Genomic DNA, 24654 nt, shown 5'->3' with positions numbered 1-24654 from the left:
GTCACGTCTTAGGGCTTGTACACAAAACTGCGTTGCGACGTCGCATCGCAAGAACCTGCGTCAGTAATCAAGCATTTGCCCTGAAAAACTGTCAAAAACAGTCGCAGATTTTTGCGATGCGACGTCGCAACGCAGTTTTGTGTACAAGCCCTTAAATGCGCCCCGTACTAGCCCTTAGATATCTTTATGTTTGAACTTATCGCCCGACGATAATGCATCCAACAAGAAGACAAGGAAATATTCATTAGTATTAACCGACTTCAACAAAATAAGGAGGTTCTCAATTCGTCTGTATGCTAATTAAAGCAACACAAACTTAAATAAGTATAATTTCACGTAAGTATATTGTTTAGTTTGTAGGTATTTATAGTTAATTAATAAATTCTTTAGTACACTTGACTCTATCTGAACATAAATATTCTTCCACCTAAAGGTTGTCTTAAAAAAATCGCTTTTAGTAATAAGACCGCCTTTTTTGTACCTATGTGTTTATATTTAAGCTTTGTATAATCTATTCTTGTGTACAAATAAAGAATATTCTATCTATCTATCTATCTAAATGTAGAATTTAATAAAACTATACGTCTCTGACCCGGGAATCGAACCCTCTATCTATCCGATATCTTCAGTATACAATGTACTTTTCCTTACTGAAACATCCTGTATAGCCGCGATTAACTCACATGGAGTCTCTAGGTACAGGGTGTCCTCCACAAATCGACCTACCGTAAATGACACAACACGCGATGTAAGACGACGGCAAATATTAGAGCGTAAACACATTCAACATTGCACATTGTTTGTGCATAATTAGATCTACATCAGCGTAAATATTCTATATAATTAACTCATGGATATTTAAAAACATTTGAGTACATATTATGCACGATGGTAAGTAAGTAAGTAGTAATGCATACTCTTTTCTATAAATAACTTGAGTTTATGTTTAGTTTACGTTGTCCTTCACATGTTCGATGTGACATAAGACATGAAAAAAATAACAAGATGAAAATGGCGGACAGACTCAATAGTCTCGCCCCTGATATGTGCATTTCGTAGGCCTCTGATGGAAGGTTACTGATGGACATATGTCTCTCCCAAGGAGCGCCACAACACAAGGTCTTCAGCCTTTCTCATACATCTACTACCGGCTACTAGTCTAAGGTTGTCGATCCAGCGGGCCGGGGGCGACCCAAACGCGGCAGTGCACTTTATAGTAGATTTTTAGGCGCTATTTCGGTAAGACCGAGGCCCCATTGCTGCGGTTTGTCGCCGCGCTGTATTGTTTTCAATATTTTTCCATTACAACGAACCGCAGCACCAAGTAACAAATTAAGTGTGTGTAAATTGTGTAATATGTTTAAGTGTGTGTATATACCTTCCGTTGCTTCATGATCCTCACTAGAGCCGCCTGCAGGTACATCTTGCGGTCGTGTGTGTGTGTGTGTCTGTGTGTGTGTGTGCGTACCTTCCGTTGCTTCATGATCCTGACTAGAGCGGCCTGCAGGTACATCTTGCGGTCGTGTGTGTGTGTGTGTCTGTGTGTGTGTGTGCGTACCTTCCGTTGCTTCATGATCCTGACTAGAGCGGCCTGCAGGTACATCTTGCGGTCGTCGTCGCACTGCACCGGCTCCTCGCCCGCCGCCGCCGCCGGCGCGCCGCCCTCTGCGCACACGACAGAAGGGTTAACAACAACAGATGAAATATTTTGGGTATGGGTCTCTCTTATGTGCAGGAGACAACAAGCTAGCCAGTAACTGGTAAGCTAGGAATGGCTTCTTGTAGACAAAAATATCTTCATTTCCAATAACTGCCACTTTCAAGAACTCTATCTAACGATGACTGGTAGCTGCATTTCATACGATTTTGACAGGTTGTATGTAACTTTTAATGTGTCAAAATAGTATGAAAGTAACTACCAGTCATCGGTAGATAGAGTTATTGAAACTGGCAATAAGTAGATGTACTAGCTTGGAAGCTTGGTAGCTTACTAGCTGCCTGCTGGCTTGCAAAAATGTTCTTAATTATAAGTTTGTATAATTTGCAAATGTGATGACTGTTTGTAGCCAAAATAAATAAACTTTTCTGGTGGAAAGGCATCCTAATGTAAAAAATGCCGTGATGTAGAATATGATTAAACAGATTATGATTAAATCTATGATACTAAATAAAATTGAACAACCTATTTTTATTTTCCTTCACTCAGAAAATGTCGGTCACGCTCACAACACCATACCTATAAGAATAGCATTATCACCATGGCTAGATAGATTGACTAGGTGGGTAATAGGTATGAATAATAACAAGAATACGGTCAATTTACATGTTCATTTAATTTATAAGATGATTACTTATTGGTCCAGAAGCGTCCGTAGTCGAGCGGGCCTCAGTGATCGTAACTGATCGCTGAGGTTAAGCAACAACTGACATGGTCAGCCATTGGATGGGTGACCAATTTCAAGTGGTGCTTTTCTGGACGCTTCCGTGCTTCGGACGGCACGTTAAGCCGTGGGTCCCGGTTGCTGCTTCAGCAGCAGTCGTTAAGCCTAGTCAGAGGCCTTCGGGCGGCTTGACAGTCGGGTTGCCCACTTACCCGACAACTCTCTCAGCACAAGCTTGCTTGTGTTGGGGTCCACCAACCCGCACTTGGCCAGCGTGGTGGACTAGGCCTAAACCCTTCCTTCATTGGAAGGAGACCCGTGCCCCAGCAGTGGGGACGTAATGGGTCGTGATGTGATGTATGTACTTATTGGTTACTGATAACTATAAAACGAATAGTTATGGGACAAAGGAAATAAAAAGCAATGAGATTAATTCTATACTAACTATGTAGAGCTTTATTTTATTACTTAAAGTACCTACCTACTTAAAAAACTTCTTAAAATTAAATTAATAGTAAAGAAACAAAATAAATAAAACAGTTATGATAAAGAGAGGCTTTTACTCGGCAGTGCTAGCACTCGACACTACGTCTTCGATTATCTCACTTCCACAATACTGTCATAGCCGCGCTGTCTAAATAAGTCTTTAATAATAAGTGCAATAATGGAGTTCAAGGACTCCCACGTAGGTCCCTGATCGATGAGACTCGTTGTTGCAGCCTCGATCCGGCTCGAAGGACCATTCTACAGCCAGTACAGCGTGTGTCTCACAGCCCCTGCCAGCGCCCACAAGATCACGGCCATCAGATGCAGGTCGCATTGCTCCTGGATGCGGCGCCTCACGCGGCGGTCCCACTCCGCCCGCCCCCCCGCGCCCGGCCCCTCCGCCGCCAGCTTCACCGCGGCTCGCTTCACCTTGAACGTGAAGGTCTCGCTGGCGCACCCCCCCGCGCCCACCCACCGCGCCACCCGCCGCAGCCAGCTCGCGCGCGACACCTCCTCGTGCGCCGCGCACATCGCCACGTGCTCTACGAACATGTCTCTAGCGAAGAAGCCTCTGCGAGCAATGTACACTGCTTCGCGGTACATCCACGCGCAGAGAGCGTCGATGTTGGCCTGCGCGGTGACGACGCAGCGCCGGTCTAACCGCAGGAGCTCCAGGTTCAGTAGTCTATGGCTGAGCGTGTATGCAGTAGACGGTACTCCCGCTAGCCCCGATTCACAGCGCGTATCACGCACGCACCGCGTCATTGGGCCTGTTAACATCGGCTCAGGGTTATCCGCGATGCGAGACAAACACAAATCCGAGTCGTTTAAATTTATATGATGGTTCGTGACGTTGATCATGAGCCGGTGGTAATCCATGCGGTCGAGCGTGGCGTTGTCCATGGCCTGTGCGAAGGTGTGCAGTCTGCGGGGCGAGAATAGCGCGGGGGCCAGCTTGCCGCGGCGCGGCGGCTGTATCATCAGCGCTTCTGGCTCGTTATCCCTATACATACGGGACACGCCCGCTAGGATCGGATGCCCGTTCTTATGTACAGCTGTATAGTGCGACACTATGTCCTCCAGTCCGTACAGGATCTTCTTGGTCAGAGTCAGCTGTGCGTCCGTGAGCTTGTGTCCGTGCTCGCGCAACACTCGCTTGAGCGTGAAGGAGGAGAGGTGCCCGGTGAAGCCCACGTTCAGGTCAGTATCATTACCTATTGGACGCAGGTATGTCACAGTCCGGTTCATAGCAGCTAGATACAGGTCCAGGTCCTCGCGTGTGGATGGCGGCTCCAGGTGTAGGTACTTTACTGGGAAATCCTCGCCACTATACGGAGTCTCGTCTTCTGCGTACTCCAGCCACTGCATCTCTATAAGATCACTTTCTGGGATCTCGTGGTAGTTCGGGTCGAAGGTCCAAGCGTTGGAGCAGAAAGTGACGAGTAAGAATATTATTTTTAACATTTCTGCGTGCTATTTTTATGCGTGAAGTGTGCTGAATGCTGAGTGGAACTGATGAAATGTTCTGGTGAGACGTCTCACTTGTTCGAATGGTAAGCGTTTAATTAATGGAAACATTGTACGTTATGTGCTGAAGGTAAAATAACATTTATTTGCAGGTTTTTTAAATTAAATAATTTCGCACCTGAATCAACTATAGCCATTGCTACTTTGTTTAAATATCTAATTATTTAGAGAGTAAAACTTTAGGTAATATTGACACAACTGTGCAGCGAAGTAAGCGAATATAACTAAATTGTATTATCATAACGAGTATTTATTTAAAAAGCCAGCTACGTCAAAAGCTCAATTTGAGCAGTCGATTCCTAAATCATTCTCGACTCGATTGCCCTGGGCGGGATTCGAACCCGCGGCCCCAAGCTTCGGAAGCAGCTTCACTACCGCCTTAGGTACGGTGCCGACAGCACATGCACACATAGATATAACATGCTGCACATTTAGGAATAGAATATAATATATTTTTATTGGACGTACAATTTTACAATTATTTGTCCATTGTTTCGTCTTAGTATATCCTTTTTGCAATACCCTGTATAATAGTGGTACATACCTTGTTGCGGCGGCGCGGCGGCGGCGAGGCGCAGCTTGGTGCGCTTGCTGGAGAACTGCAGGTTCAGCCGGATAGTGCCCTCCGCCGCCTCGTCCTCCACCTGCCAATGTAGAGGACAACGCTTACTAACGCCTCTTATATTCCATTTCACGGGGAAAGTATAAAAAAAACTACCCTTATTCGATTTAATAAGGGTTCTGTCAGATGTCATTCCCCGTGAAACAAGGTATAGGATGCTTAGATACTCGGAATTAAGTTGGGGATACTTAGACATTAAAAAGACGGAAGAGGAATGTGGAGGATACTTGAGGATTTTGTGAAAATCACGAATAATTATTATAAAACTACGAAATATGATAAAATAAGTGCAAGAAACGCCATAGCTAGCTTGAGGAACTTTGAGGAAAGTTGTGGATTTTGTTAAAATTGCGTGTAATCGTCACGAACCGATCCCACATGACACAACACACGCAAAAACCACCAATTCACACTCGAGGAACTCTGAGGAAACTAGAGGACATTCTGTACTCACGTTGCCCTCGGCGGTGATGAGCCCCACGTCGAGCAGCGGCCGCAGCTGGCGCGCCCACTGCTCCGCGTCCAGCTCCAGCAGCTGCATGGTGTCTACATTCTGTACTCACGTTGCCCTCGGCGGTGATGAGCCCCACGTCGAGCAGCGGCCGCAGCTGGCGCGCCCACTGCTCCGCGTCCAGCTCCAGCAGCTGCATGGTGTCTACATTCTGTACTCACGTTGCCCTCGGCGGTGATGAGCCCCACGTCGAGCAGCGGCCGCAGCTGGCGCGCCCACTGCTCCGCGTCCAGCTCCAGCAGCTCGCGCAGCTCCCGCGCTTGCATCTCGTCTACATTCTCGAACGCGAGCAGGATTGAGCACTGCCGGGGAGAAGGATAGCATATTTTATGTACAAAATGTTGCAAAAATGCTATACTAAGCCGAAACCTACATGTGCAGGTAAATTTTTTTATGCCCATGGTATACCCTTTTTGCAACACCCTGTATAAGTAAAAAGTAAATAGCCAGTGGAGCACGATAGGAGCCTCCACTCCAGGGCAGGCTAGCTGATTGGCTAATACTTTCACCATTGTGACCACCCCTAAGACCAGATTGTTTGTCACAGACAAAGTAAGGAACAGAATAGCCTTATATCGAAGTGACATGCACTTTACGCTACCAAGACGTCGTGTAGTCAATACAAGTCAGTAATGCTCTTTATTGTTTGCGGTGGACAATGGCAGCCAGGCGCAATAGGATCTAGCGGGATTTATACGTAAAACACAAAATTTCAAGTACATTATTGCCAAGAGAAAGAAAAGACGCTGGCATTATTTTTGTCTGATCTTTGTATGAATGCAATTGCATTCAAATTTCATAACTACAGACTATTCTAAGTATTTTTCTTTTTATATATCTACTAGATGTTCCCGCGAGCTTCGCTTCGCTTTAAAAAGTTTCGGAGGAATTCCGGGATAAAAAGTAGCCTACGTTCTTTCTCAGGGTCTAGACCATATGTATACCAAATTTCATTCAAATCCGTTCAGTAGTCTTGGCGTGTAAGAGTAACAGACAGACAGGCACAGTTACTTTCGCATTTTTAATAATATTAGTAAGGATTCGTATACATACCTGGTTGACGGTGGCCTGCACGTGGTGCGCGCGCGGCGTGTAGCGGGTGCGCAGCTCGCCGGCGCACAGGTGCTGCAGCCACGCCAGCCGACGTCCGGAGAACGCGCGTCTGGACATATACAAAAACATTATAGAATAGAATAGATTATTTTGCACCATTAAAGAATACATTACAAAATGATAATTTATAAATAAAATAGTACAAAAAGGCGGCCTTATTGCTTAAAGCAATCTCTCATTCATCAGACATCTCTTCCATATATTAATTTGACAATTCAACGATACATTTATCAATCATAGAATTTTAACCAGTAAAAACATAAATTGATTGAATCAATAGCTTTAAGAGACGATCACGGTTATGTTTAGTATTATCGTTATCGCGCGACAAATGCCTAGTTACTCTTAATAACATTTTTTGTCATTTTAAAGTGCAATTTCACACATCCCGAAGTGTGTATAACCATTATATTCACTTGAATGAGGTTAAGATAAGCACGACAAATAAATATGTATTACTTCAGTTTAGCCCACATCTTCTGTCCACTCTTTTCATATGTCTTGGATAAGTTGGTGACCCCGCCATGGTCATTATGTGACCGAGTTCTTTAGTACATCTTTTTATCATCTTTCTGGAAACGGTTACCGATAAACTAATAATAAAAGATAGAAAATGTTTTGCAATAAGTAGACAATTTACCTGTAGAACTGTTCGAAGAGTGTGGCGGGGATGGCGAGGGGCGGCGGGGGCCCCCCCGAGGACGCACCCCCGCCCAGCGGCCACGCGCCCGCCTGCAACACCTAAGGGGGAAATAACCAATCAATACACTGTAATGGACCAGTATACAAGTGGCTCTGTAAGTCATGGTGTGAATGAAACAGGGTGATGGAGGACATCTTCTTTTTCTTTGCCTCTTCCCATTATTTGGGGTCGGCTCTCCTCGTTACTAGGCGTCAAGATGTTCTATCCTGGGTTGTCTGGGTATCAAAATCCAAATGGGACTTCTTCAAGTCACGTTTTATAGTGGATAGCGACCTCTGCCTTTCTTCTTTTCAGGAATAGACAGGGGTCGATACACGGTGTGTGTGTGTACCTGTACAGTGTCGCTGTGCAGCCGCTGCTCGGCGCGGTGTGTGTGTGTGTGTGTGTGTGTGTGTGTGTGTGTGTGTGTGTGTGTGTGTGTGTACCTGCACTGTGAACCCGGTGTCGCTATGGAGCCGCTGCTCGGCGAGGTAGGCGCTGAACTTGGCGTTAAGGTCGGCGGAGACGGCCACGTCCGTGAACATGCGGTGCAGCTTGTTCGTGAACTCGTAGCCGCACGCCGCCTTCAGACGGTTTATCATCGCCTCTTCCTGCGGGGGAAAACAAAAAATAGTGTCACAGTTGGCTTATTAAGGATGGTTTAGCTCGTCGTTCTGAACAGCTTGTACTTGTTCAACTTTTGGGGTTTCGTGCTTTTTACTTCACATAATGCAATTGTTACGTGACCAACGAAAGGAGCCCCCGCGAGTGGATGTATTACGTGTATACGTCCATTCGACTGCCCGTCTGCGACTAAGCTGCGTACAGATCGGCCAAACGAACGCCAACGAACGGGTTTCGTTGGCCTTTGTGGCAGCAATCTGCCCTGTATTATATTTCATCGCTTCATTCTTCAGATATAATTTATTTATTTACCATGTAGTCCCTTTAGCTTACCAGGCAGAGAGTCGCACGTTTTTTAGAGAACTCAATTTACTTCAATTTCCTCATTTCCGTTTGACTAAAAATTCAAACGGAAACGGATCTAACGATTTAATTTTTTAAATGTCACTAGTCGTTTCACTCCTATCAATCTCTGACCCAATCGTCATTCCTTTTTCGTGCGAGGCAGAGTGCGCACGCGTCGACTTTAAAAATGCCGAAGCGTACTGCTGAAGAAAAAATAGAGCGTTATAATAGGAAAATACAACGGCTTCAGGAGAAGCAGCAGACAAAGCGAACGTGTTCCAGACGGATAATTTCGTCTGATTCTGAGGATGAACAGCTTCAAGGTAAGCGTTTAAACTTTCTAATAAATATGTAAATAAAATAAACTTTTATTAGTAAAAATTCCTCATGAAAGTCAGGGACTAACTGCGCGTTAGTAACTGTATCTTACCTAAACGATTGAAAGTCGGGGCTTACTGCGCGTTTGCAACGACTACAATCTGCAGAACCTGTGTGATGATACCTAATTACCACACTGCACTGCAAATTTATTATGATCATTATTTACACGAAACATTTTGTCATTTTCAGAACCCGAAGAGGTTGTTAATACAAATGAGGCTTATATTTACGAGGAATCAATTCCTGAAATAGCTTTCTATGAGCCCCTTCCGGGACCATCTACCGCAGAAGATGCTATTCAGCCCGCAGCTCCTGCTGTGATTGAGACCGTGGCACCAGCGTCGGCCACGGCAGATCCCTCGACTGTCGAATGTCCAGTTGAAGAAGCTACATCCGAAATTATTGTTGACCCCGAACTCTTGGCAGCCCTGGGCGATTCAACAGCAGAATCCCCTGAATACGGACCTAAAATTCTTGAAAACTTAGCCATGCTTTGGAACCCACTTTTAAAAAAGGGCATGTCAAAAGAAAATAAAGAGAAACTTTTTGAAAATTACCCTATTCCCGACAACTGTCGTTTGCTGCAAGCACCAAAATTGAATGCCGAAATGTCACCAACAGTCCTATCGGACATGGTGCGTAATCGTGACAAGAAACTGATGCATTTCCAGCAACAGCTTGGCCACGGCGTCACCGCCGTAAATAGAGCAATGGATATACTCCTTAAAACTGATAATAAAGCTGAAGCTTTGAAGCACCTGAGTGATAGTTGCCGCATACTATCGGACTTTCATTCCATGTTCACTCAGTACAGGGTTAAGCTAATAAATCCTAGTCTAGACAAATCATTTTTGGCTATTGTGCAAGATACCGAACGTGATGAAACATTGTTTGGCAATACATTGGGCGAAAAGATCCGAGCATCTGGTACCATACATAAACAAGGCCTCCAGATAAAGAAGAATGTGCCAAACCAAAACAAACCAATGCCTTCTACATCAGGCCGCCCCAACCAGGGAAACTGGTCCGGGCCTCCACCTCGTTACCATCAGCCAACAAACAGGGGGGGGCGAGGAGGTCCCAGGAGGCCCATCATGTCGGTAGTCCGGGCCTTACCCATACCACCCGCCAGCGCCGCCCGCCCCTCAAGCGAGGATGCCGTTCAGCAACCGGCCTCGTGCCCCGTTCCAGTAGTCCAGGTACACGCAGGCCGCGTACAACACTATTATGATTGCTGGTTAAGAATTACAAACAATTCTGTGGTATTGGAATGGATTCGAGAAGGTATAAAGATACCATTTTGTAAACAAGTTTCTCAAAATTCAGTTAACACATATTTAAATCCTGTTGATAAGAATAAAATGCAATTTTTTTTTTTTTTTTTTTTTCTTATTTAATGGCCACTTGCGATCGGTCCTGAGACCATAAGCAGGTATTTTCTGTGAGCGTCACATGTCGGGTCTGTCATCCATTGATTGTTTCCCCATGTTTTAAAGTAGTCCCCTTTTGTCAAGATACAGGATTTTGTGTCTCTTGAGTCGGGTACAATTCAGTTCGTTAGTGAGCTGGGCGGCGAGTGGGTTCACATGCATCTGCAGTCGCGTTCTGTATCTAGCTGTTCGAGATCTAACCTCCTCCAACACGGTAGGAACTTTCAAGTATTCATGTATTTCAGATGTTTTGGTGAATAGGGGTGCGTTGCTTATTTTTCTAAGGATTGCATTTTGACACCTTTGTATGACTTGTATGTTTGAAGTGCTTGCAGTGCCCCAAAGTTCTATGCCATAAGTCCACAGTGGCTTGAGAATAGATGTGTATACCAACAATTTATTTTCAAGGCTTAGTCTTGATCTTGGGTTGATGAGCCATTCTAGTTCTCGTGTCTTCAGGTTGATTGCGTTCCTCTTTTGCTGAATGTGATGTTTCCATGTCTGTTTTCTGTCCAGGTGCATACCCAAGTACTTGACATTATCTACGTGCTTGAGTGCCTCTCCTCCTAGTTTGACTGGTGGGCAGTTACCTTGTCTTAGGGTGAATGTGATGTGCACTGATTTGGATGCACTTGCCTTTATCTTCCATTTTTCCAACCATTTATCCATTTCCCCAAGATATTCTTGTAGTTGCTTCGAGGCTTGCTCTGGCGTCTTGCTGCTAGATAGGGCTGCTGTATCGTCAGCATAGGTGGCTGTGGTGACATTTCTGGACTGAGGTATATCTGCTGTGTAAAGACTGTACAGGGAGGGGCCAAGCACAGAGCCTTGGGGAACACCAGCTTTTATGTCATAAAGTTTTGAGTGGGCTTCCTTGCACTTTACCCGAAATAGTCTCTCACTGAGGTAAGATTCCAGTAGTGAATAGTATGTATGTGGTAGTACCATTTTTAGCTTGTAGAGTAAGCCTTTGTGCCACACCCTATCAAAGGCCTGCTGAACATCCAGGAAAACTGCCGAGCAGTACTCTTTCTTCTCAAATGACTCTCTGATTTTATTGCATACCCTGTGGAGTTGCTCTATTGTTGAGTGCATTTTTCTGAACCCAAACTGGTGGTTAGGTAGGAGGTTTCCCTTAGAAATTATGGGCTGAAGTCTGTTGTTAAATAATCCTTCAAACAGCTTGGACATTACTGGCAAGAGGCTGATTGGTCGGTAAGAGCTAGCTAGGTTTGGAGGTTTACCTTCTTTGTGGATCATAATAATATCTGAGATTTTCCAGATGGAAGGGAAATAGGAAAGTCTGAAGATGCTGTTGATTAAGTATGTTAGGTAGATGACCGCTTTCTGTGGTAACTCTCTGAGTATCTCAGCAGTGATTAAATCAAAGCCAGGAGCCTTTCTCAGTTCTAGTTTTCTTATTTCTTTCTGTAGTTCCTTTGGAGATACAGCTCGTATTGGCATACTCATTTGATAGTCACTCCGAAGGTAATCATCCACTTCTTTTTCCCAAGATTCCTGGTTGTTACCGGAATTCTCTTGAAAAACCGATTTAAGATGTGATGCAAATGCTTCTGCCTTTTCCTCATCTGTTTTTGCCCATTTGTCATTGTACTCAATTGGTGGTTCAGCTAGTTGGGGTTGGCTTAGATGTTGAGTGGCTTTCCACAACGAGTATTTAGAGTGGACACTTAATTGTGGTGACAGGGCTTCAAGATGGCTTTGTACAGTTTCATTTTCTATATTGGCCAAGAATCTTTTCAGTTCAGCTGCAGCTTTGTTTAGTGCTGTTTTATCAGATGCAAGTCGACTGACATGCCATACTCGTCTTAAACGTCTCTTTTCTAGAATTCTCTCTTTTACTTCCAGGGAGAAGTTGTGGTTAGTTTGATAAGAGTGTTTTACTGTAGGTGTGGTTTTCCAAGCTGCCTCCTGTATAAGGTTAGTGAATTTAACAACGGCATCATCAATGTCATCTCGGGTTTTAAGTTTATGTTTTAGGTTTATTTCATTCTGTATGATTTTTCTAAAAGCCTCCCAGTCAGTTTTATTACTCGACAATCTTTCGGGTCTTTTTTGTTGAATTACTGAGGTGCTAAGTGTGACAATCACAGGGGAGTGGTCACCTGCAACATCATAGCAGCTCTCTGTCTTTGTATATAAATTTGATATGCCACTGGAGATTAGGAAGTCTAGCAGGTCTGGGATTTTACTTCTATCTGTGGGCCAGTAAGTTGGTTCACGTGTAGTGAGTATTCTGTAGTTTTTGTCATCAATGCAGTTCTTTAGTTGTCTTCCTCTTGTGGTTATGAGTCTTGAGCCCCAGACAGTGTGCTTAGCATTCCAGTCACCACCAGCCAGGAATCTTCCTCCTAGTCTGTCAAAGAAATCCTTAAACATGTTGTGTGTTATTTTATGTTTCGGTGGGCAGTATACTGACGCAGCTACCAAATCACCCCCTGTGTCCTCAATCACTACCGCAACACCCTGTAGAAAAGCTTTTTGATATTGAAGTAGCAAATAGTGCTTGATGCTACTCTTAATGAGAATGGCAGCACCTGCATGAGCAGTTCCATCTGGGTGGTTTGCAGTGTAAATTTTAAAGTCAGGCAGTATAAAGTTGCTGGTGTCCGTCAAATGTGATTCAGTTATAAGTATAATGTCCATTTTGTGCAGTTGTATAAATGTTTTCAGTTCTAATTTGTTTGGGGTCAGCCCATTTATGTTCCAAGTTCCTATTCTTAAGTTAGTGTTGAATTTTTCCAACCAACATGGTCACTAGGCTTAATAATGTCCCAAGTTGTGTGATAAGCTGGTCAATTTTTTCAGTCTGCTTTATTATTATAGATTGGAGATAGTTATCTTTCTGTGTTGATGGTTCAGTATCATTTGATGATGGCAATGGCTGTTGCTTTGTAGCTTCAGAGTAGGTGCGGTATGTTGGCTTATTTTGAGTTTTATCTTCAGTATTCAGCTGGGTCTCGCTTTGAGGACTAGAAGTGGTCTCAGTTGGTTTCTGGTGGGGAGTGTTCCTTGTGAATCTATTTTTACTGTTGTGTTTCCGGTCTCTAATTTCCTTGTAAACAGAACAACCTTTATAGTTAGCAGGGTGGTTTTCAAGACATAGCGCACAAGTGGCAGGGGTGTACTTATCTTTAATAGGGCAATCTATTGTATTATGGCTTTTTGCACACTTTACACAACGGTATGGTCTTAAGCAATTGTTTTTCGAGTGTCCATACTGTTGACAGCGCTTGCATTGGACTATAGAACTTTTCTTTCTCGGGTCTTCTATAACTACTGAGGTGTTATAAATGTATTTAATTTGTTTTACACAACCATTATTTGGGCTTGGTTCTAAATTAACAAAGAACGTACCTGTGGGGATCTTGTTTTGACCAAACCTTGCATTGATGATTTCTCCCCGAACGGTATTTCCAGTTTTTTCTATCGCCGCTCTGATTTCCTCTGTTGGAGTTGATGGGTGTAGTTTTCGGATTACAATTCTGTAGGCCCTTTCAGATTTGGGGGTAAATGTGTGGCCTATCAGTTTATGTTCACGCATTAGAGACATAAACACTTTGTAGGTTTCAAGATCTGTGAATGTAACTCGTAGCTGTTGTTTAGTTACGGTTCTGAGTGCATAGTTATCTTTTGTGATTCTTGTCTGAATAAGGTTAGATAGTTTGTTTATATCTGTAATTCCGTAGAGGATCACTGGCGGTGGTTTGTATTCCTTTTTTTCGGTAGATGACTGGATGGGGACATCTGACATAGGTAGTATTGAGAACCTATTAGTCAGTTGTACCTTTGGAGACTCTGATGGCGGTGAGTTAGAAACTCTTTTCCGTTTCTTATCTTGTCTAAGTATCGGCACAGTTTGCCACTCACAGCTGTTGTCACTGGCAGTTGGCATATCATGTTCGCCAGTAAGTGAACGCGAATCTAATGATTTTTCAGTGTTGCGCATTCTCGCCAGCTCACTAGTATCCGTTAAAGAGTTGCTTCTAGGCTTAGAGCCAATGTTAAAGAGACCTTTGTGGAAAACTTGTTGCACTAGGGTTTTATTGGGGTTAACATTTTGTTCATTTCGCATTGAAAGCGACTTATCTATGTTTATATTTTGCGAGGAATCTTCTGTATCACTCATTTTATTATCCATTTTCCATGTTATTTACGATGAACATAATGTATAATCAAAATTTTGATCGTTATTTTTTGAAATTTTAGGTTATATTTTTTAACACTTTTTATCACTATCACAACTGTAAAATACTACTATCACTAATAATATTAAGTAATTGCGGTGTGAAAGAATGTTATTTTGCTATAAATAACTTTCTAAATAAGAATATTATCAATTTATTTTGAGATCGCGATGTTAGCGCTTTCAGTGTTGCCACCGAAAAAAATAAAATGCAATTAGCAATTGATAATTTATTGAAACTAGGCGCGATTACACAGTGTAACCCAAAGAAAAATCAATATTTGTCATCGATATTTTTGGTAGAAAAATCAAACGGTGGTAACCGTTTTATTTTAAATTTAAAATCATTAAATAAATTCATTGAAAAAACTCATTTTAAGATGGAAGATTATCGATCGGCTTCCAAACTGATACCACAGAATGGTTATTTAGCAACGATTGACCTTAAGGAAAGCTATTTGCTTCTCCCTATCTCCCCAAAACATAAACATTTTTTGCGTTTCCAATTTCAACCAAGTGATTCGGGACCTATATATACTTACGAGTTCACAGCCTTGCCTTATGGTCTTTCGGTAGCTCCACGAGTGTTCACTAAAGTCATAAAAGAGGTTATGTCTTATCTGAGAAACCAGGGCTTCCTGTCCGTTAATTATCTTGATGATATACTATGTATAGGCAATACTTACATTGAGTGTGCTCAGAATGTTAACGAAAGTATAAAACTATTACAATGTTTAGGTTTCGTTATAAATTTTGAAAAAAGCGTGTTACAACCCCAAAAGGTATGCAAAGGAGAATGGCAATTTCTCTATAGCGCCATGACCCAGAGCGGCCATTGATGAAACATACACTGATGTGTAGTCCGTGACTACAGTATATCCTGGTATTAATTTTATTATTATGAGGCATGGGAGAACGAAGATATAAGTGCCGAAAGATCAAGTCTTTCTACTGTACTAGATGTTACCCTTGAGCTAAAAATAGTTTTTAAAAATGTTCCCGTGGGAATTCCTGGATAAAAAGTATTCTATGTTACTTCGGGATAGCGGGAACTTGAATAGAATGAAATAATTTTTGAAATTGATCTCTTTAAAAAAACAGGTTTCCGAGTGTGAAATGTGCAAAAATAATCTTGATATTATTTGCAGAAATAAAATCATATAATACATTTTGTGATGCACTATGCATTGGGAATCTCATGATTTAGATTATAAAACTTGTTTGTGCGTGTACTATTCATCAAAAACTTATTTAACGAAAAAAAATATATTAATTAATTTACTTTTGAACCCTAATATCTCAAGAACCCCATGGTTTAGATTTTTTTAAATATTTTTCCCTGATAGGAGACATTTTTATCAATAACTTAAAATAGGTTTGGTTAGTGGCTGCTAACTTACGCAAAGCGGGTCAGGTTTCGCCATTCTTCTTTCTGGGTTTTGTTTTTAATACACAAGATTTGACCTTATCTTTACCCGATGATAAAAGCAGGAATATATTTTCCTTAGTCCAAACATATATGAAGCTACCATCTTGCTCCATACGAGATTTCGCGCGACTGATTGGTATTCTAGTTGCCGCGTGCCCTGCTGTAAAATATGGTTGGGTCTATACCAAGATACTAGAACGACAAAAATATTTAATGCTTAAAAATTACCAGAATTATGAAACTAAAGTAAAAATTCCAGCAATAGTTTTAGATGATTTAAAATGGTGGTCTGATAATATTTTTTCTGCCAAAAATCACATGAGAAACTCTGATTATAAATTAGAGATTTATTCCGATGCGAGTAGAACCGGCTAGGGTGCCGTTTGCAAAGATCAAAAGATCCATGGTAGTTGGAAAGCTTCGGAACAAGAATACCACATCAATTACTTGGAACTTTTGGCTGCCTTCCTTGGATTAAAGAGCTTTGCGTCAGAACTGTTAAATTGTACTGTTCTGTTAAGAATTGACAATACAACGGCGATAAGCTATATAAATCGCATGGGAGGGATTCAGTTTCCCCATTTAAATAGCTTGTCTCGGGACATTTGGCAGTGGTGTGAGAAGCGAGATCTGTTCCTATTTGCTTCCTATGTCAATACCAAGGAAAACCGCGCTGATGCTGAATCAAGACGTGTCAACCCTGACACTGAATGGGAACTTTCAAATGAAGCTTTCGCTCATATTTTATCGAAATTTGGTGAACCCGAAATTGATTTATTTGCTTCTCGCACCAATGCTAAATGTCATGTATTCGTGTCATGGAATCAAGATCCAGAAGCGTCAGCAATCGACGCTTTTACAATATCTTGGTCATATAAATATTTCTATGCATTCCCTCCGTTTGCAATACTTTTGAAATGCATTCGAAAAATTATAGATGATAAAGCCGAAGGTATTTTAGTTTTTCCTTACTGGCCTTCACAGCCGTGGTTTCCACTTTTAAAACAAATCATGGTATCAGAACTATTTTTTCTAAACCCTCACAAGATGCTATTGCAATCCCATTTCAGAGACTGCCATCCCCTTCACGAGAAGCTTACCCTGGCTGCCGTGAAAGTCTCAGGCGCGCGTTCAGCCAGCGCGGCTGCCCGCCAGAATCGATTTCGTTAATGCTGTGTTCTCTCTCTGACAGCACTTTGAAACAATACAATGTTAGTTTAAAATCGTGGTGGCAGTTTTGCGATAGTAATAATATTGCCTACTTGGAAACCAATATCACTCATGTGCTATCATTTTTGACAGAACAATTTAAGAACGGTAACTCATACGGTACTCTGAATACACACCGTTCCGCACTATCCTTATTACTTGGTAGCGAAATTGGGACAAATGATTGCGTAAAACGTTTACTTAAAGCAGTTTACAAAAGAAAACCAAGTCTACCCAAATATAATGGTACTTGGGATCCACAAAGAGTTTTAGATTTTATTTCAACTTGGTACCCAAATACAAGTCTAAATTTAGAAAAACTCACAAAAAAAGTTGTTATTTTATTGGCCATATGCACTGCTCATAGTTTCATTGATCAAGATTCAAAACATTAAGGTATCTTCAAATGGTATTCAGATTGGAATAACAGATGTAATCAAAACATCCGCACCTGACCGCGATCAGCCGGTATTAAATTTACCTTTCTTTCACGAAAAACCGAGCATTTGTCCCGCTTCCGCTATTTCAGATTATATAACTGCAACCGAAAACTTAAGATGTAACTCTTTAGATTCTCTTTTGTTGACTTACAAAAAACCGCATCGACTAGCTTCTAGTCAAACTATTAGTCGATGGATTAAACAAGTACTGTCTGAGAGTGGTATAGATGTAACTATCTTCGGAGCGCATAGCGCCCGGCACGCCGCTACGTCGGCTGCCCGTAGAGCGGGAGCTAGCATAGACAATATTAGACGTACGGCGGGTTGGACTGCCACATCCAACACGCTCGTTTTTACAACAGACCAATTCTCGATACTAATGATTTCGCTAGGACAGTCTGTTTAGAACCTAGATTATAAGTACAAATTGTATTTGATTAAGAATATTTATATTTTGTTTAATAAACGAGGTTTGATTTTGTATTACATAAAATCATTTTATTTTATTTAGCTAAATCAATTAAGTAATTTTCATTTTAGCAAAACTTTCAGCTCTAAAATTCTACATGGTAAATAAATAAATTATATCTGAAGAATGAAGCGATGAAATATAATAGATGATTAAACGAACTCACAGAGTGAAGTTCTATCACTATTATATGAGTCGCTTCATTCGAAGATATAAGGTCCCTCCCACCCAGCCCAATAGAAAGTTTTGCTAAATACCTAATAATTAAAATCTCTAAAGAAATGACGATTGGGTCAGAGATTGATAGGAGTGAAACGACTAGTGACATTTAAAAAATTAAATCGTTAGATCCGTTTCCGTTTGAATTTTTAGTCAAACGGAAATGAGGAAATTGAAGTAAATTGACTTCTCTAAAAAACGTGCGACTCTCTGCCTGGTAAGTTAAAGGGACTACATGGTAAATAAATAAATTATATCTTCGAATGAAGCGACTCATATAATAGTGATAGAACTTCACTCTGTGAGTTCGTTTAATCATCTATTATTTATGATAAATATCCATCGTTGGGCGTTCGTTGGGCCGGTCTGTACGTAGCTTAATTAACGCTAATCTTACTGCACTATCCTTTCACCACGGTAAGCAACAAAAGTTTTTAGGATTACCTTTTGAGTCACGGCTTTAAATTTTGCGCTCATTATAGCCGTTTTCAACAATCTGAATATGCACTGACCTGTTCCATATTGGCCGCTAGCTGGTGTATCAACCTCCTCGCCAATACACGCGCGTAGTACTTCTGGAAGACGTCCTTGTCGTCGATGTACTTGTTTCCTTTGAGTCACGGCTTTTGCGCTTATTATACCGTTTTTAACAATCTGTAGAGCTTATCTCTGCACTGACCTGCTCCATATTGGCCGCCAGCTGGTGTATGAGTCTCCTTGCCAATGCACGTGCGTAGTACTTCTGGAACACGTCCTTGTCGTCGATGTACTTGAACACCTTACTTATGTACTAGTGTAACTCTGCACTCGCTAGGAGACGGCACTAGAAGTAGAAAGAAGAAGTAACTCTGCACTGACCTGCTCCATATTAGCCGCCAACTGATGTATGAGTCTCCTCGCCAACGTACGTGCATAGTACTTCTGGAAGACGTCCTTGTCGTCGATGTACTTGTTTCTTTTGAGTCACTTATTATAGCCGTATTTAACAACCTGTAGACCGTAACTTCACACTGACCTGCTCCATATTGGCTGCCAGCTGGTGTATCAACCTCCTCGCCAGCGCTCGTGCGTAGTACTTCTGAAACACGTCCTTGTCGTCGATGTACTTGAACACGACGATGGCGCGCGCCAGCGCCGCGTCCGTCTCCGCCTCCGCGCCGGGCGCCGCCGCGCGCTCGCCGCGCCGCCGGAGCAGCGAGTCGCAGTATCTGTGGAGAGGGGGGAAGTTTATATTTGTATATTCAAACATAACCTCACGACTATGTACGAAGGAATAGGTTAGGTTAGGTTGGCAAGCGAGCCACCCACTTTTAGCTGTACGTTGTGTTCACGTGATAGGTCACGAGCGGTATTGTCATCGTATATAAACAATATAATTACCTAGTTTACCTAAGATTTAGACATAGCTGGGAAGGAGAATGGTAAGGGTCACACACACAGGCCATTATAATCCACTGCAAGACATGAGCCTTTTCTAAGACTAGAAGGTTACTTCCATAATCTCCGCACTTGGGTGTCATATCTGTATGACACAAAAAAAAATCACCCTTAAACCCAAGTACAAATATCCGTGGGGCCTGTATAGGCTCTCTGTTTCACTTGGACTCCTCACCTGGCCAGCAGCTCGGGCGCCTTGGCGGGCGGCGCCCTGTTGACCACCTCGCTGCACGCCTTGTCCAGCGCGCCGGTGAACGCCTGCGCGCCCGAGAACACCGAGTTGAAGAGACCAGAGTACTTGTCGTGGAGCGCCAGCATCGCGTGCACGAAGTGAGTGTGGGCCTGAAGGAAGTTTAGGAATTACTTGTTAGTTACTTAATTAGGTATCATCGACAGATGGACCGCAATTCATTCACCCGACACTGAGACTAGATGGAATTAACGGTCGTGTGAGGTACAAGAATTTACCGATAGATGGCACTGTGCAACAGATTAAAGTCAGAACCTCCCGTCTTTCTCGTATCTTGGTTTAGGATGTAGCTATTGTACACTCACGGGTAATGTAAAAGATCCATAATTTAGAAAATCACGAAGTTATCCCCAAACGGAAAAACTAACTTTATTACGCCCACTGCAATATTTCAGTACATTTAACGGCGCATCAGAATATTACCAACTAAGAAGTCAATATTTTGTTCAAATTTCCTGGCGTCTGCATTTTGTAAGTGGAACTGTTTCCTTGCACGTGAGCAGTGGCGGCTGCACCTTAAGTGCGCCCGTGCAACGCACTACCATTTAAAAACCTTCTAAATATTTACTTTCCTTCTTTCTTATATCATACTAGGTACTTACCTACAACTATAAAAAAAACTTCACAAAAAATACCAATATAACAACCATAATACCTACCCTAAACAGAAATTACATAAATCTGATTATCGTTACCAGTTAAACTAAATCGAGCTGGCCTATTTTCATTTCTACTGCGAAAGAATTAGATCTTATTTTTGCTTAAACAAAAACGGCCCCGTGCGCTCGGATTGTCGCACGGAGCGAGCTCCTACATGTAGTATGGAACAGGATGGAAATCGCCCGGCGCGTGAGACGGAAGATGCTCAGTACAAACTGTATGCAGTTCTAGGATAAATTCGTGCGCCGCACGCGACCGGAAATTGCCGAAATAATACGAATGACGCCACGGGAGGCGCGGGCGGTGGCCTTGACCGGTGCCGGTGGCGGTGACCTGACCTACGATCCTACGAACACTTGTCATGTCAGTGTCACAATTTCACCTTTCGCGCGCGAATACGTAATTTATTTGTTACTCTAATTACTTATTAACTAAGAAAGTAGTAAAGATTTCGTGAGTGTGTATGTGTGTGTGTGAGTGAAAATGAGTGCAAAATACAATATTGACTTCATAAAAAGCAATAGGACATTTCGAAATAGACTTTATAGACTGGACATTAAATCTGAGCCGCCTCGGCCTTTTCTCATCTTAAAACAGGAGTGCAAAACAAAAAATAAAACTATACCAGAATTTTCAAAAGTGAAATTTACAATAAAAAAGAAATATTATTGTGAATTACGTAGTTATGTGGATGTGAGCGACTAAATGCTTTATTTTGCTTTCCGTGTGTTGTTTTCATCGTCGCGTCAAAAAAGGAATAAGGTACCTAAAATATACTAATATATTTTTACTTCTAGATAATTGTATTTATTTATTTTTCTTCCAAAATTCACTAAACCCATAAAGTGCACCACCGGGTATCTGAGGCACCAGCCGCCACTGCACGTGAGTATATATATATATATAGAGTGTACCTCGTTGGGCGGCGGGTGCGCGAGGGCGGCGCGGCCGGCGGCGGCGACGTGCTCGTGGGCGGCGGCCAGCAGCGGGCGCAGCGCGGCGGCGCCCAGCGGCCGGAGCAGCGTGTACAGGTTGCGCAGGTCCACGCGACGCTGAGGAATCATACATACAATCAATTAGCATAAGTAATCTTGGCATTTTAAGGGTTAATCGGAATTAAGGTATCTTTATGACCTTTATGAGCGAATAACTCAGCAGTTTGATTGTCACACTGAGCATAGTAGAGCTGTCCCATTCTGTTGTATGTATAGTTGTAGGAGGGCTTAGGGCGTGTCTTCCGAGAGTGGCGTTTCACGCCAAGGTCTTGAAGTCGAGACTCTTCTAAATTGTCTAGGTCTTTGTGGACAGAGTTACGCCACTCTGGCCTCAGCTTGATCCTCTCTTCGGACTTGCCAGCCACATAAGAGCACATAACAGAGTGTAGCAAGAGTAGCTTTTGTCAGATACGACGAAGAGGATATCATCATCATCAGTTTGATTAGGGCCTTGGACAAGGTAAACCTTTTAGTGATAAAACAGAGTGTCACCTACCTCCTCAGCATCAGGCCCGTCCTCGCTGGCCGCCTGCAGCAGGCGCGGGCACTCGGCGTGCAGCGTGGCGAGGTGCGCCTGCACAGCCGCGCGCTCGTAGCACGCGCGCACCGCCTCCGCCGACGACGCGTGTAGGAAGCGCGCGCCTAGGGATACTTCACGCTCCAGACCTATAGTGGAGACGGGGGGGAGGGTTAGTAATAGTATGTGGGGACATCTCATCTCAGACACCAAAAGCTAGGTAAATCCTGTAATATCGGTATCGGAAACCTGATTTCAAATGTAGCGACATAATTAATTATAAAGAGATAGATTACATTAACCATTTAGACCTGTATCATGGCTATTTCCAGATAATTATAACAAACAAAACAGGGATTGATACAAATAACGACCAAACAATATATGATAAAAATATCTCCTCTTGGTTTGAAGACTATTTATAGAAGTTTTAATAGAGTCATGACTATTGTTCTGTCCACCTTGCAAAAGAAAAAATGTTTCGTTTACTTAGACGACATTATTGTTTTCGTGAGAAACTGTGTTTAAAGTATATCTTGGTATAATGGGAGCTCATTAAAAATAAACAAGCTTTGCTTCGTACTGACCCTGCAGCACCTCGGTCATGTAGGTGTGAATGTCCTGCGCGTGCAGCAGCGCGGCGGCGTGCTGCGCGTGCGCCGCGCCCGCCCGCTCGAGGAACGGCTGCAGCACCAGCGAGTTGTACAGGGAGAGAGGAGAGCGGACCAGGAACGCTTGCACCTGGGAGTGGATATAGCTATGTTATTGTCATGTGACAACAATTATTTTTTATAAATCTTTGCTATTTGTTTTTTAAGTGATCCTTTAATTATCTATCTTTTTCTTTAGGTAAATATAATTTATTATCGGTGGCTTACTATTTCTCTCGAGAATGCTGGTTCCTTCAACTTCCACCAAGGACATGGTGTCCATTTTGTAGCAGTCTCTTAGATTTCGGATCCAGGATGTCCTTTACGATTGGGACCTCCACGGCCTTGGATTGTTCTTTGTAGGAGAAGCTAAAGTAAACCGTGTTTACTCCTCTATAAAGTACAATAACTATGTACTTTATAGAGGAGTAAACGTAAACGTACGAGGAGTTCACTATAAACGCGCAAAAAACCAAAGCTATGCATATACATTCCGCTCACCTAAGAACAGGAAGTGACTACGAGCCGACTATCACTGCCCACCTCCACGACTGTCTCCACTCTAATAACAACCCTGTGTGCAACTGCCCTAAACTTGAATTTGTGAAAAACCATATGTATATAGGTCTCATTATTGACCATAAATTTAACTGGGAACCACACATCAATTATATTTGTAATAAATTACGTTCTATCCTAAGTAAACTATACCTACTAAAATATAAGATACCTTATAGGACACTACGTATGTTATATCTTGCACTTGCAGATTCCATAATTAGTTACGGACTAGGTAGCTATGGCCGTACATATAAAACTTACATAGAAAAAATATATAAATTACAGATAAGAATGTTAAAAACCATTGTCCCAATCAAGAATAAATTTAAAGATAACTATACACAACTGTTTAAGTTTTGTAAAGTCCTACCAATAGAAGAAAAAATTAAGTTGTCAATTTTAAAAGAAGAAAATCATCATATTTCCCAAATAGTTTATAAATCCCGCCCCAAAGCACTTCGAATTTTAACATCAACAAAAAAATGTATCTTGCCTAAATATCGGAATTGCTTTGGGATGAGACATTGGAGATACTTACTGCCCAAAACCATTAATGAATTGCCCCTAGATATGCAAAGTGTATATTTAAATTGTGGTTATAAAAAACAACTGAAGAGATGTTTCATAAAAAAATTATTGTAATCTGTACTGTATTCTTAACTATCTCATTGAATTGTGTTAACTTAACTTATAATATTTAATAACTAAATACCTACCATAAGTGATAACTACTAGCTAATTACTAATATACCTACTTGTTAAATAATGCATGTGATATAAAAATATTTTACTATTAAGTAGCTCTTAAACACTTAATGGATTTCTGCTGCTTGTATTAGGCATATTGTATTTTTTTTGTGTAATTTCTTATTCAATAAATAAATGAATGAATGTACATTCCCCACTCACATCCACCGTGCTGTGTATGGCGGTGCGCAGCGCGTCGGCCAGCGCGGGGTCGAGCGCGCGCGCCCTGGCGGCGGTCAGGGCGGCCACCACGCGCAGCGTCAGCGCCGGCGCCAGCGGCCGCAGCAGCACGCGCTCCCAGATCGTCAGCCCCAGCTCGCCCACCTGCATTTTACAATTACTGGTCAATAGTTATAATATTACTCTAACAAACATTTCACGTTAAAACGTAGTGTGGGACGCCCTCCGGCTAGATGGGGTGACGACTTGCGAAAGGAGACTGGTTATGTTTGGATGCGGAAAGCTAAAGATCGCATCCAGTGGCGTGCTTTGGGAGAGGCCTACGTCCAGCAGTGGACTGCTATAGGCTGATGATGAAACATTTCACAAAGGCCCCGTCATTAAGGAGGAAAAAAACCGGCCAAGTGCGAGTCGGGCTCGCGCACAAAGGGTTCCGTAGCAGCAATTAAATCAACCTATCTCAAAAACTATAAGAGATACTTTGATCAAACCAAAAATCGTTGAAAGAGTTAATTAGCATGCATCACCTCAATTTTTTTTAGAATTTTATACCCCGTAGTTATAAAAATAGAGGGGGGGGGA

General features: G+C 42.3%; 1 protein-coding gene across 4 annotated transcripts in view; it reads right to left on the bottom strand.

Moving 5' to 3' along the window:
• The window catches only part of LOC105380086 (cullin-2), a 38897-nt gene that overhangs the window by 430 nt on the left and 13813 nt on the right, over nt 1–24654 (bottom strand). For 2 of the 4 annotated variants that reach the window (XM_048631962.1, XM_048631965.1), the window contains exons 7-18: nt 24055–24216; nt 22522–22675; nt 21914–22083; nt 21337–21474; nt 19688–19854; nt 19091–19283; nt 7769–7933; nt 7281–7381; nt 6581–6689; nt 5689–5829; nt 4939–5038; nt 1559–1665 (exon numbers count right to left, since the gene is read on the bottom strand). In XM_048631962.1, the coding sequence (XP_048487919.1) occupies nt 1559–1665; nt 4939–5038; nt 5689–5829; nt 6581–6689; nt 7281–7381; nt 7769–7933; nt 19091–19283; nt 19688–19854; nt 21337–21474; nt 21914–22083; nt 22522–22675; nt 24055–24216 (1707 nt within the window). Of the gene's footprint in view, nt 1–1558; nt 1666–4938; nt 5039–5688; nt 5830–6580; nt 6690–7280; nt 7382–7768; nt 7934–18754; nt 18789–18933; nt 18968–19090; nt 19284–19687; nt 19855–21336; nt 21475–21913; nt 22084–22521; nt 22676–24054; nt 24217–24654 lie in introns of all 4 variants that reach the window. The other 2 variants (XM_048631964.1, XM_048631963.1) reach the window with 2 other exon arrangements.

This window comes from Plutella xylostella, chromosome 30 (assembly GCF_932276165.1).
Source record: "Plutella xylostella chromosome 30, ilPluXylo3.1, whole genome shotgun sequence".
Classification (NCBI taxonomy): Eukaryota; Metazoa; Arthropoda; class Insecta; order Lepidoptera; family Plutellidae; genus Plutella; species Plutella xylostella.
This window is presented reverse-complemented; position numbering and strand designations above follow the sequence as displayed.